Genomic DNA, 12,740 nt, shown 5'->3' with positions numbered 1-12,740 from the left:
TTTAAGTGGAATGAAGTACTGTTACATGCTGGGATATGGATGAAGCTAGAAAACATGCTCAATTAAAGAAGCCAGTCACAAAAGGCCACATGCTGTGTGAAACGTCAGAATAGTTAAATCTATAAAGCAGAGGAAGATTGTGGTTGCCTCGGGCTGAGGAAGTGGTGGGATAGGATAGGGAATTGTGGGTTAGGGTAGGGATAGGAAATGGCAAGTCTTTCTTGGGTGGTAAAAATGTTCTAAAATTAAGATTATGTTGATAGTTGTAAACCTCTGCAGATATGTGAAGAGCCATTGACTATACGTTTAATAGGGAGAACTTATTAATATATATCTCTAGTCTATTTTCGGAGAAGGCAGTGGCACCCCACTCCAGTACTCTTGCCTGGAAAATCCCATGGGCGGAGGAGCCTGGTAGGCTGCAGTCCATGGGGTTGCGAAGAGTCGGACACGACTGAGCGACTTCACTTTCACTTTTCACTTTCATGCATTGGAGAAGGAAATGGCAACCCACTCCAGTGTTCTTGCCTGGAGAATCCCAGGGATGGGGGAACCTGATGGGCTGCTGTCTGTGGGGTCGCACAGAGTCAGACACGACTGAAGTGACTTAGCAGTAGCAGTCCGTTTTTAAAATGAGGTTTAAATAAGCTTATTCTCAAGGTCTCTTCCAGTGTTTTGGTGTGTTTGTTTTAATGAGGCCACATGTGCTAGGTGCTCAGATTTTATAATTTATAGGAAATGTTTTTTAAATGTTGATAACTTGTGTCCATCTGACCACTAGAGGACACCAAAGCCCATTTTAGCTGTTCCCTGGCTGTTGTCAATAACACTCTTAGGAACTGAACCTAAAATTCTTAAATTTATATTCCATCGAATGAAGAAGATTTCAGTTTCACTACAGTAGGAGACTCTCTGGTACCACACGTCAGCTCTCATTACATTAGGGTTGAAGACCAGCGAGTCAGCCGTGATTGTATATCTTACATCCTGCTGAGGCACTCTGAAAAGGGAAGGAAGGAAATTGTATTTCAGAGGCAGATGTTGAAATATCTGCACTGCAAGTTGGAGTAAGGAATGAGTCAGTTTTCACTAGAACTTGAGCAGCCTCTTAAATAGATGTTTGTGGTGTGTTTGTGTTACTTACCGTGGTTGTTCATAAACTTACACCCAAGGCTCCTGGTTTCTGTGAGAAGAAGACAGCCTTTGTTCCCCTCCCTCCTCCTGCACACCAGGGCAGTGTGGAGCTCAACTGTTGTTTTCCCTCGGCAGCTTTGTTTTAAGCCTGTGGCCTTCCGTGTAAAGGCCATACGGCCTTTCTTACAGGAGGGAGACTATTACTTGAAATAGGCCTTTTTGCTTAGGACAGGGCAGTAAAACCCAGCAGGGGTGGTGTCAGTCAGCTGGAGCTAGCCAGGCTGTGAAAGTAGCCAGCATGTCTGACTTCAGTTCAGTCATGACTGACAGCAGAATGACCTCCACAAGGCTCTCGGCTCCTGGTGGACTGCCTGAGCGTCACCTTGTCCAGTTCTTGTGTTGTCTGACTGTTGAGAATGATGCCGTCTATCATGCCATTTAATCATTTAGGCTTTCTAAGTGCTTTGAAAGTGTCTGCAAAAAATCACCTTTCAATTAATAAAACAGCAGTACAAATACATGAGTTATTCTAAAATGGTGTTTTTGTTCCGCCTCAGAATGTGTGTTTTATTGAGAGGGTTGAAAGTTCTTAATTGTATTTTTCTCCATCACAACTCTTTTGCTAATACTACATTAATTTCCATTTTTTGATGATGTCAGGAGACAGTGGGTTATGCTGAGTAACTGCCCAGAATGAAATCAGACCAACCTCCAGCGCTTTACAGTTGTCACTTCAGTTAGAGGTTGGTGATCAAGTCAAGAGAAATGTCACATATCTGTGCTTCATACTTTTAAGGACTGTAGAACGACTCATATCACTGGTATTTCTAGGCCCTGTATCTGGGATCGGGGCACATACTGGTGCAGAAAGTGATACTCTTGTTGACCACAGTTTTGTTAGCTCCATGACATTGCTGCGTACTAGCGTTATTTACACAGTGTTTCTGCTTTTAAATGACACTGAGTCTTTTAAGTGGATTTCACTAGAAGAGACTCGTCTCTAGTCACCCGCCCCCCGCCACCAAATTCTTTGTGTGCCCTTTGGAACTTTTTTGCACCCTTTAAGGCCTTGGTTTCTTCTGTAAGAGAAATGGGTTAGACCGGAGGGGCCCTAGAAGGTGAGTACACTCGGGATTCTCCCGTATCTTTACCTGATCCCTCTCTCAGCGTGTGCTCTGTCAGTGTGCTGTGAAAGGCCCATATCCTGTGCCTTTGCGGTCACTGTAGTAATGCCGGCCTGCTTTGGTCTCTGTTTAGGTCGCATCTGCTCTGGAAAAATGGAAGACAGCTATCCGCGAGGCTCAGACTTTTTCCAGAATGCATGTTCTACTTGGGATGCTTGATGCCTGTATCAAATGGGATATGTCAGCTGAAAATGCTCGATGCAAAGTTTGTCGAAAGAAAGGTATATTTAAATCAGAAAGAAAGGTATATTTAAGTCAGAGTGGCTTATCTGAGTGTATTAGGCACTTGGGCTTCCATTTCCAAGTTCTTTTCTCCCTAGAGAGTTCTGTGCACACAGCTTTTAGATGTGGGGAGACAGATTTCACCTTCTGAGAGTCCATAAAATGCTGGTCTTTAAAGTCGAATGCCCACAAATCAGAGCAGCCCTTTTGTGCCTCAGTTTTGAGTATAAAATAAGAACAGTTGATCTTGCCAAGCTTTAAGTTTTCTCTAAGGAGCAAAATTAGTTTAACCCAAATTTAAAATCTGAATTTTACTCTTCTGTGGTGCTGCCAGTAGAGGGCAGTATTTGGACGCTATGAAGAAGGAAGTTTGGACTTTATATTTTGGAATCCTGCAGAGCGAAGCATGTGGGACTGTTTAATGCTGGAGCTTTTAGGAGCCCCGTTATGTTCTAAAAGCCCCTCAGTGATTGACTTCTCAGTGTCTAAAGTTGTGGTGTGACAGGTTAGGATATACTTTCCAAGGATGAAAAGACCTCTCTAAAATCATTTAGTTGCTCTAAAAACTGAAGGTTGGAGGGGGAAACGATCATTTAAATTGGTTTGGTGTATTTTCAAATGTAAGGGAACCAAACCATAATAGATATGAATCGGGACGCATTTGTCTGGTCGGGGCAGAGGAAGGAGGGCAGAAAGGTGTACTTTGTTGGGGGTTCATTTCTCAGTGGAAGAGGGGGCAGTGAAATCTCCTGCTGGTGCTTGAGTTTCTGCTGCCCCCTAGTGAATGTTAACCATCTATTCTAGCCCTGAGTCGATTTGGGGATGTAAGTTAGAAGCCCCAAACCCTAAATCACCTGTGGTCTAGTTAATACTGCATTTGCTTTCAGAAGATGACTGTGCTCTTTAAAACGGGGTCGCACTGCACTGGAACGTTTTGTCTTCTGTCGGGTTGACTGAGGCTGGCAGCTCCTTCTTACAAGTCGCTGACTGTGGCCGTGCTCCCGATGTGCTGTACATGTTATCTCCTTGCAGGTGAGGATGACAAGCTGATCTTATGTGACGAGTGTAATAAAGCCTTCCACCTGTTCTGTCTGAGGCCGGCCCTCTATGAAGTACCAGATGGTGAGTGGCAGTGCCCAGCTTGCCAGCCTGCTACTGCCAGGCGCAACTCCCGTGGCAGGTGAGAATTTCTTCTTCTTTTAAAAACAAATAAATTGATAAGTAGCTGTTGTGCTTGAGCTTCAGTTATTTAAACCGAATGAGCTGGGGAGCTTTAAGTTCATCTTTTGTGTGCCGACCCCCTTATTTAAGGAACTGCAGTGGGTCGGGGAGTGGTGCTCAAAGGGCTCTGATTTAATTTTCTCATTGTGGACATTTCTAGTTTTCATTACCAGCCATGTTTTATATTTTCTTGGTCATCCCTTCTTTTCAAATAACATATCTCCCTCTGTCTTTTATTTCCACTTTGCCCACTTCTTAATTTCTGATGACTTCTGCAGCCACCTGCTGCTAAAAGTCATGAAACTTATTACTTTCCTTACCTGTACCTACTCTCTTCCTTCCTTGGCGTGGTTAGAATTTGGGTGTCAGCTTGGACATCTTCCTCTCCCCTGTCTCTGTATTGCCAAATGTTATCCATTCAGTGTCTAGATGTCTGCAAGTCAGCCTCCTGCTGTCATAAGGCCCTCCTGCATCGCTCATCCGGCTTCCTCCAGTGGCTTCTCAACTCGACCTCATATCTTCCTCCCTCTTCTCTTTCCAGCTTTGTGGTGATACCAGAATGGTTTACAAAGGACAGAGATTTGCTTATATCACTATCCTCTTGAAACACCGTGGTCTTCCCACTGCCTCTAGAATGAAGTCCCTGGACTAACTTTTGAGACTGTTCTTACACAGCACTAGCTTACGATTTTATGAACTCTTATTCCCTTCTTGTGTGCTTGTTACAGGCTGTTTATTGGGCATCCTTGCCTCTGGTGTTTTCTTCCCAGAGGGCCTATTCCCTGGCCCCAGAACTCCTGCCTGGCTCAACTGCCTTCCGCCTACCTAAAGTTGCACTGCTTTCTGGAAGCATGCTTATTACATCCTTAGGATTATTTCTCCTCTGTGTAACAGCTCGGCTTCTGATGTCTATAAAGTGGAATACTGGTGCATCTCGCCTTTTTTGTCAGTTTCTCCCCAGCTCGCTGTCTTCCTTGGGATTGTTCCTGCCCTGAGAGGAGAGGTGGAGCTGTGCCCTTCACCCTCACCAAGTGAGGCCGGCCACAGGGCCTCATAGAGGAGACGCCTGACACTTGCCAAAGTTAATACCGTTGTTTTGCACGTTGAAATTTGAAGTTGTAAAAGAGCAGCATGTAGGCACTCTGGCTTGGTGTCTCTTTGAAAGGACAGAGCTGTTTGATCCCAGCCCTGCCTAACAGCATTACTCGGTTATTTCTCACTCCATTCCAGCTACACTTAGAGAGGGGAGGCCGCCGCTTGGAGTCGGTGGGGCTTTGGACCAGCTGTTCTGAGCTGGGATTACCAGTGCTTTGATGTTTCGGTCATCTGCAAGCTGTTGCAGCTCCTGGAAGGGGGCATCCAGGTGGAGTAACACCTGTCTGGGCTGTTTATCCTTTCAGTCCGCCCCAGCACTGGGGACAGCTTTTATACCTGAAATGTTACATTATCTGGCTGTTTTTGTGAGACAGAAGGAACGGTTTTGTGTGTCCAGGGGTGGGGTTGCATTTGGGTCTTGGTTTTTTGTTGCCATTCATGTTTCAGCCACCGTGTTTGGGGCCTGGCAGAGGAGACACGCGGTTAAAGCTTAGGTTTTCATTCTGCTTCGTGTCCTGGCCTCAATTCAGGTTCCCTCCCCTTATGAAATCTGTCTCGTCTGTGAAGAGGGGGAAGGTTGCCATGATTTATGTGGGACTTTACCTGTCTTTGGACCCCTTTGGCCTGGATCCATGGTCTCTACAAGTATTTTCTCCCACAGGAATTATACTGAAGAGTCTGCCTCTGAGGATAGCGAAGATGACGAGAGCAATGAGGAGGAAGAAGAAGAGGAGGAGGAGGAGGAAGAGGATTATGAGGTGGCTGGTTTGCGACGTGAGTATCTGGTTTCCTGACGTGAGTATCTGGTTTCCTTTCTTAGTTAACCTCATTGTCTTCTCAGCTGACCTGGGTTGGCGAGAGATGCCCAACACCACCAGCGTGCCATTTTCCGTGTTGTGGCAGTGGGCTGGCTCTGCTGCCGTAGCTCAAATGGGTTTTCAAGATGCCAGTTAACTGCCTGCCTAGTAGGAGGTTGGGTGGCTTGGTCTCAGAACATCAGACTGTGGCCAAGCCACTTGGTCCACGATTTCTTGGCATTCCGGGCCCAGGTGTGTTTGTGACAGGTCTGCTGGCTCCGAGCCCCTCCTGCGGGGCTGCGGCAATGGGAGTCCAGGCCGCTGCTGTCCCTTGCCTTCTCTGGCCTCTGGTGCGGTGTTCCTTTGAGAGAAGGCATTTGTCCTCTGGTGACAGTGATTTTCTCCTCCCAGTAGTGTGCAGGGCTGCAGAGTTGCTAGTCTGAAAAGAGGAGACGTCCCCCCATGGTTTGGGCATAGTTATTAGGAGGTTCAGATCTGTTTCTCACTAGATGTCAGCAGGGAAAAGGTCTCGTCACTTACCCTCACCTTGTTGACTCATTCTCTCACGTTCATTTTTCATGAGGCTTTGAGAGTTGGTCATTTTTATTCGTTAAACCATTAAGTCCTACAGTCTAGCCTTTTAACAGGCAGCCTTTCCTGCAAAATATACCTTTCTTTGTAGGTTACTACAGCTACAAGATTCTGATGAGCTTTTGAAGGAGGAAAAAGCTCCTCCATGATCATACTTGGCGCTGGGAGAGAAGGCTTGCGTGCCAGGCCCGGTCCTTACTGTATCGGTGCTGCCGAAACCCGAGGGCTCTGGGCTTGTGCCCCTGATCTCCATCTCCCCAACACTGCAGAGGGTTGGTTTGGGACACCTGTGTTCCTCTCGTTCCTCTAGGGCTCCTCTTGTTCACAAGGCATGACTTTTCAGGTATCTGAGGGAAGGAGACTAGGGGTCTCTGAGCCTGCGTTACACAGAGATGGCCGAGGACTGCCCAGGTCCTGATCTGGATACTTCCTTGTCTGTGAATGGATTCTGGATGTAACCATGTACTGATTTTGTTTATTTTCCAAGTAATGGTTTCCTTCCACTTTGAAGTTACTGCTTTTTCCAAGGACTTGTTCCCTCTCCAGGTTTCTAGGACCTCATCTACTGAAAGGATCCAGGAAGTTTTTGGTGGTTCAGAGCCTCTTGTCTGCTCTGCCTTTTAGGGCACAAAGATGTGGTTCCCTAGTGCAGTTCAAGGCCCTGGGCTGCTGGCTGTTCCGTGCATCCTGTGTTTCATCCTTGGCATTAGCTTCTTCCTCTCTCCCTCACCTAGTCTCAGAACTTAGAAAACCTAAGATGATTGGTGAAGCGTCCTCTTGGTCTAGAAGTAGAACATCAAACGCCGCCTCTGTGTGCCCTTAATTCTGGTCCAGGGCCCCTCCCCATTTTCCAGGGAAGTGTTTGCTTAGATGAGCAGCCTCGAGCTAACGCAGACGGGGCTTTGTTTCTCGGGGACGTGTTGAGAGGCGCTGGCCACTCTGACGGTGAGCGCCTGTTGTAAACTGAGAAGCGGGCAGTCCTGTGCCTTTGTAGTTGCTCTTCTCTCTCGGGGGGTCCTGGGCGGGGCTCTGGTAGAAGTGGCCTGGCCTACTACTGTCTGTGCTTTTTAGAAACCAAAGCCTTAAGTTGGATTCATTGAGGAAGACTTCACATAAGTATCAGCTTTTCACTGAGCAGACTGTGGTGGTGAGTATAGGATAACTCTGGGAATTAGGATCTGTTCCACACTCAGATTCCATCTCTCATGTAAATACATGCGTTCTCAGGCTGAGCTTGGGCTGAAGAAATTCCAGGCAGACCCATCAGCAAATGGCCTTGTCTCCCGAGTGAGTCAGTTTACAGTTGACTCCTTCCAGCCCTCATTCCCTGTGGATGGGGTGGGGACAGAGGGTGCATGTACCGAAGGAACTGGCTTTCTAAAGAGACTCTTCAAAGGTCTTGGGCAGTTAATGAAAGATATCCATCCATTCGTCATCTGCTGCCGCTGCCCTTGATGTGCCCTGTGAGGTCAGAGAACAGGAAACGGATGGCATGAGCCCCACCCCCCGCCAACGTGAGGGTGTCACCGCTCTGCTCATCCAGAACATCACCCTTTCCTTGGGCATGCTCCCTTCATCTTCAGTTCTTCTCTGAATGCATGTGTTTAATTTCAGTGAGACCGCGCAAAACTGTCCGGGGCAAGCAGGGTGTCATCCCCCCTACAGCACGGCCCGGCCGACGGCCAGGCAAGAAGCCGCATCCCGCCAGGAGGGCTCGGCCGAAAGCTCCACCTGCAGATGACATGGAGGTGGACGAGCTGGTAAGAATCATTCTTCCTCCGCGCTCTAGCATCTCAGGTTCGTAACCCCCACTCCAGCATCAGGAATTCACCAGGCAACAGGTGGAGCCGCCCCTTTGCTCCCTCCCCCGCCCCCCACTTTGGAGACTGATAAGGCAGATGGATGGGCTTGTAGGCAGACGGGGCAGCAGGCCCCCGGGAGCAGCTATGCCCGGCATTCCGCTACTGCAGCCTGCAAACATCTCCTCTAGTTAACGGGCAGCCTGCGACTCGTTAAGGACTTTAAAATAGTATCCATGTGTCTCCCGGGGCTCAGCGGGGCTGGGTCTCTGTGGTGGGAATGTCAGCAATGTCGGAGCCTCGCTTACTCGGGGCTTTTGCCGACAGTTGTCACGGGAGGGACGCACCCTCCCCTCTGCTCCCCAGCCAGTGTGATCTTAGCAGTCTTGCTTTGGATTTCACTTGAGTTTTAAAGAACAAAAAGCTTGACAGATCAAATTGGAGTCGGAGGTGGGCTGGGGGCATTAAAGCAAGCCATCAGGACGCTCAGCGGGCACCCTGGGCGCCCTTCCTGTAGGCCCGGCCCTGATCCCTTCAACTGTGCTTCTGGCTGAGTGCACACACCTATTCCTGCCACGTGGAGGGGCAGCCTACCCCTTTCTTTGTAGCCTCTTAGCGGCTTCTCAGGAGAGCCAGGACGAGAACTCTTACTTTTCTTCCCTCAGACACCCCCACCCCCACAAAATTGACTTCAGGTGGTCCCCATAACCCACCTGGCATTCTGCAGTTGCTTGTATAAACTCATCCACGGCATGACTGTAATCCCAGGTCCACCTGCTGTCAGACGGCTAGCTTCCTGGGGACAGTGACCCTCTCTAGCTGGCCCCGCCAGGGCTGCTGGGACCCGGCCACTGCTGCCTGTTCTCTGTTTTGATCACTGTCCACCAGGGAGGAGGCGGGTGGGCTGATGCCCACCGCTTAGAGCGCTCTCTGGATGGAGTCAGATGATCTTGACCATCTTCTCTGTTCCAAGAAGACAACTAAACTTTGCTCTTTGCTTTTTTAAGCAGATATAAAAACACTTTTTAAAGTGTCTTCTGTCCTGTCTACTCTGCTCTCAGACCTGCAATAAAGTGTCTTTTTTCTTTGGCTCCAGGTACTTCAGACCAAACGGAGCTCCCGGAGGCAAAGCCTGGAACTGCAGAAGTGTGAAGAGATCCTCCACAAGATAGTGAAATACCGCTTCAGCTGGCCCTTCAGGTGCGCTTGGGCTCGGGGGAGTGGGCCAGCCTTGCAGCTGAGCCCCTGGGACATATCTTAGTGGCAGGCGGGGAAGTGACCTTCCAGACTTGCAGAGTCCACTCTGAGCACAAGTGAACACCCCCGCTCTGCCTGCCTGCTGGTGGGCTGGGCTCGGCATTCTGGTGAGACGTTTGATGATGTCCGTGGTTTGATAACCAGGTTTCTGTCTGGTTCAAGGCTGCGCTGACCTCTCCATTTGGTTCTTCTCCCAGGGAGCCCGTGACCAGAGATGAGGCTGAGGACTACTATGACATCATCACCCACCCCATGGACTTCCAGACAATGCAGAGCAAATGTTCCTGTGGGGGCTACCGCTCTGTGCAGGAGTTTCTTGCTGACTTGAAGCAAGTGTTTACCAATGCTGAGCTTTACAACTGCCGGGGCAGCCACGTGCTGAGCTGCATGGTGAAGACGGAACAGTGTCTGGTGGCTCTGTTGCATAAACACCTTCCTGGCCACCCGTATGTTCGTAGGAAACGCAAGAAGTTTCCCGACCGGCTTGCTGAAGATGAGGGGGACAGTGAGCCAGAGCCCGTTGGACAGTCCAGGGGACGAAGACAGAAGAAGTAGAGAGGCAGGGCCCTGGTAAGGGAGCTGAGGTCGGGGGGACTTGAGGGAGAGAGCGAGGGAGGGGGGAGGGAGGCGAGAGAGGAAGCTGGAGAAAACGTGGACGGGAGGAGGTCAGGGGGAGCCCGGGAATGCCTGTCACCCGAGCTCACACGCATCTCCAGAACTCTCCATGGGCCTTAATCAAGCAGCGCACTTTGGAGAGCCTCTTGCTGGGTCGGTGGTCTTCGCCCAGAAATCCTGTGGGGAGAGGTGGCCTTAATCCCCCTTCGTGAGGGTTTCCAGGAGGAGTCCAAGGCTTTTCTCGTGAACCCAATTCCTTTTCTTTCTTCTTTGCTAAGGTCCCTCCCACTTTGGCCACCACAGCAGTGCCAAGCCCTCTGGTCTCTAGGGGAGGGGTTACTACATTACGTAGAAGGATGAAGGGTAATCAGGCCAGCTGGGGAGGTAGTGTCGGTTTTTTAAATCTATATTTATACACAGTCCTGTTTCTTTAAGCCCGCCCGCCCTGCCTCTCAGGTGGCAGTATCAGTGAGTGCCACAGAGTTCTGTGTTCACCAGCATCAGGAGACAGTTGTGGTCTGTTGAGTTGATCTTGGCAGAGTAAAGGGACATGTCCTACAGCCATTCCTGAGTACCCCTCCCCTTCTTTGTGACAGCTCTCTCCCCGCCCCTGGCCCCCTCAAACAAAACCTAAGGCACTTCACTCAGAGCCTGGAGCCCTGCTTGTAACCATGCGTATAACCTTTCCTTTGATGGGTCTGGCAGAGGGGTGTTGGAGCCCAGCCCACCCACACACCAGACAAGCTCTTAGGGGAGCAGAAGAAAAAGCAGGAAGAATTTAAATGTTTAATTTTTTTTAAATTGACTTTTCTAGTTATTAAAGGTTGCTTGTTTCAGCAGTGATATTGTATAAAGAACATCTTGTAAAAAGATCTCTGTCATCTCGCTTTGGCACATGTACAGTACGATTTCTATGATAACGTGTTTGCTTTCCTTTGCCGGTCGCTTCCCTCAGCCCGTCCTCTCTCTAGAGCAGGTGGGCTGGGGCTTGGCGGGGCCGGCGGTGGGGACCACCTGCTCGTGGGCGGTCCCTCTGCCGCCCTGGCGGCCGCTTCGGCCACCTCCGTGTGCAGCGCCCCTGCCGCGCTCCTCTGGCCTCAGACTCGGACCCCAAGAACCCAAGTCGCAGCGCTCAGTGTCGGGGTCGGGGGGGCGCTCTGTGGCCCTTCCCGCAGCGCGTCTAGCACTAGTCGTCACGTGTAGGCCAACCTTTGTGTCTTCTTTCCCTTTTATGGCAGATTTTGATAAAAAACGCAGAACAGGGTTTAATTTTCTTTTCTGTCAACTTTGAATTTGGAAAACGTGAGCATCTAAGCGCTTCCGGACCGATTCAAATGAAGGGAAAAGAAGTCCACCAAGGGGACTGCAGCTTGCAGAACTAAAGCCTGTTAAAGTGAAATGTCAGGGTGTGGGCCCCGTGCCCCGGCCGCCTCGGGGTTTGCCCGGGGGCTGCCGGCTGGGCTCCCCTGGGCTTGGAGCCAGCGCTGGCGTTCCAGCATCACAGCCCCGCGCCGACACCGTCCCTGCCTCCTGCCCTAGAGCCAGTCTGTTTCTGTTAACAGTGAGAATTCTGTGTTCCCACTTCAGTGACACCTCAGTTACTTGTTGTTTTTTAAACTGTCTTTAAGGAGGAAGGGCCCTATTAAAGGGTAAACTTGTAATAAATTGGACTTTCAAATAAACATTATGTACTTGTGTTTATAAAGAAGTGACAACTCTGGTGAATTTTTCTTTGTGCTCTTGGAGGTCTTAGTGGACAGCAGTACGTCCCGAGCGCGCTTTCCCTTGGGCTCTTGGAGGCTGTTCTTCAGGAGAGGGCCTCTGGCTTACGGTCTTTTAACCACAGGTCAGATCCATCTACTGGATTTCTTTGCTTCCAGGACAGCGTTCTGGTGCCCTGGGTAATCGAAGCCATGGCCTTCAAGCCTCTCCTGGCTTTGTCTCCATCTCAAACTCACACCCCACCCTACCCAATTCTATTGGAAACTTCTAGGAATTAGAAGAAACTAATTTTTTAAGGCTTCACTGTGGGAATTTGTAGTCCTTCAGGACTTAATTTTGGGGAAGCTTTGGGTATTTTACAGTAGTTTTCAAGGAAAACTTGAAACATGCACAGCGGAACTATGACAAATTCCGACCTACTCAGCTTCAGCAGTTTTACTGTGTAGCCAGTCTTGTTTTACTCATGCCTTCATTTATATTTTATGCTGGGAGTCTGTCTTTGGTCAGACTGATTGATTCGAGTAGGTCACTGCTGGCAACCTGCCCGTGGAATCCCAGGGTTTGAAGGCCACTGCGTGATCCCAGTGACAGAGCAGCGAGACCACCAGTTCCTGACCAGCTGCACCAGGGATGGCAGAAGGTAAAAACAGGACGAGATCTGAGGAGAGACCTAAGCGCTGGGTGTGGGCTCTGCCACTGCCTGCCTCTGTGGCCATGGTGAGCGTGGGCAGTGAGCCAGGCCTGAGTGCTGTGGGAGTCTCAGTTCCACAGGGAGGAAGTGGTTTGCCCCCAGGTCAGGCTGGATTTGAGCAGCCCTCAGGCTCTGGAGGAGCTGTGCTACCTCTGAGTGGTCCCTGCAGCCCCAGCTCACCCGCATCTGTGAAGTCCTGTTTCTGGGGTGGTTTCTTAGGCCACACGAGGACAGCGCCTCTGGGGCCCCGTCACCTCATCTGGGGTCTGTGTCCTGATCCTAGTCCACCAGCCCAGCCCATCCGTCCCTAGCAGGCTATGACCTTGGGGGAGACGCCTGATTTGGCTTCACGACTGCAAATGGAGACAAGACAACTTTGTTCCTGAAGACCGGTCTGACCGTTACACTGGCG

General features: G+C 49.9%; 1 protein-coding gene across 2 annotated transcripts in view; it reads left to right on the top strand.

Moving 5' to 3' along the window:
• BAZ1B (bromodomain adjacent to zinc finger domain 1B) overlaps positions 1-11,623 on the top strand; it is a 56,305-nt gene extending 44,682 nt beyond the window's left edge. For both annotated transcript variants that reach the window (XM_086374524.1, XM_086374525.1), the window contains 6 exons: positions 2,392-2,539; positions 3,573-3,720; positions 5,518-5,630; positions 7,859-8,004; positions 9,140-9,243; positions 9,498-11,623. In XM_086374524.1, the coding sequence (XP_086230650.1) occupies positions 2,392-2,539; positions 3,573-3,720; positions 5,518-5,630; positions 7,859-8,004; positions 9,140-9,243; positions 9,498-9,855 (1,017 nt within the window). In that variant the 3' untranslated portion in view covers positions 9,856-11,623. The remainder of the gene's footprint in view (positions 1-2,391; positions 2,540-3,572; positions 3,721-5,517; positions 5,631-7,858; positions 8,005-9,139; positions 9,244-9,497) is intronic.
• Positions 11,624-12,740: the final 1,117 nt, after the last annotated feature.

Source organism: Bos grunniens, chromosome 25, assembly GCF_055505025.1.
Source record: "Bos grunniens cultivar Pamir isolate PY7600 chromosome 25, Bosgru_T2T1.0, whole genome shotgun sequence".
NCBI lineage: Eukaryota > Metazoa > Chordata > Mammalia > Artiodactyla > Bovidae > Bos > Bos grunniens.
Note: the sequence above shows the minus strand (reverse complement) of the source record. Positions and strands in the feature narration are given on the sequence as shown.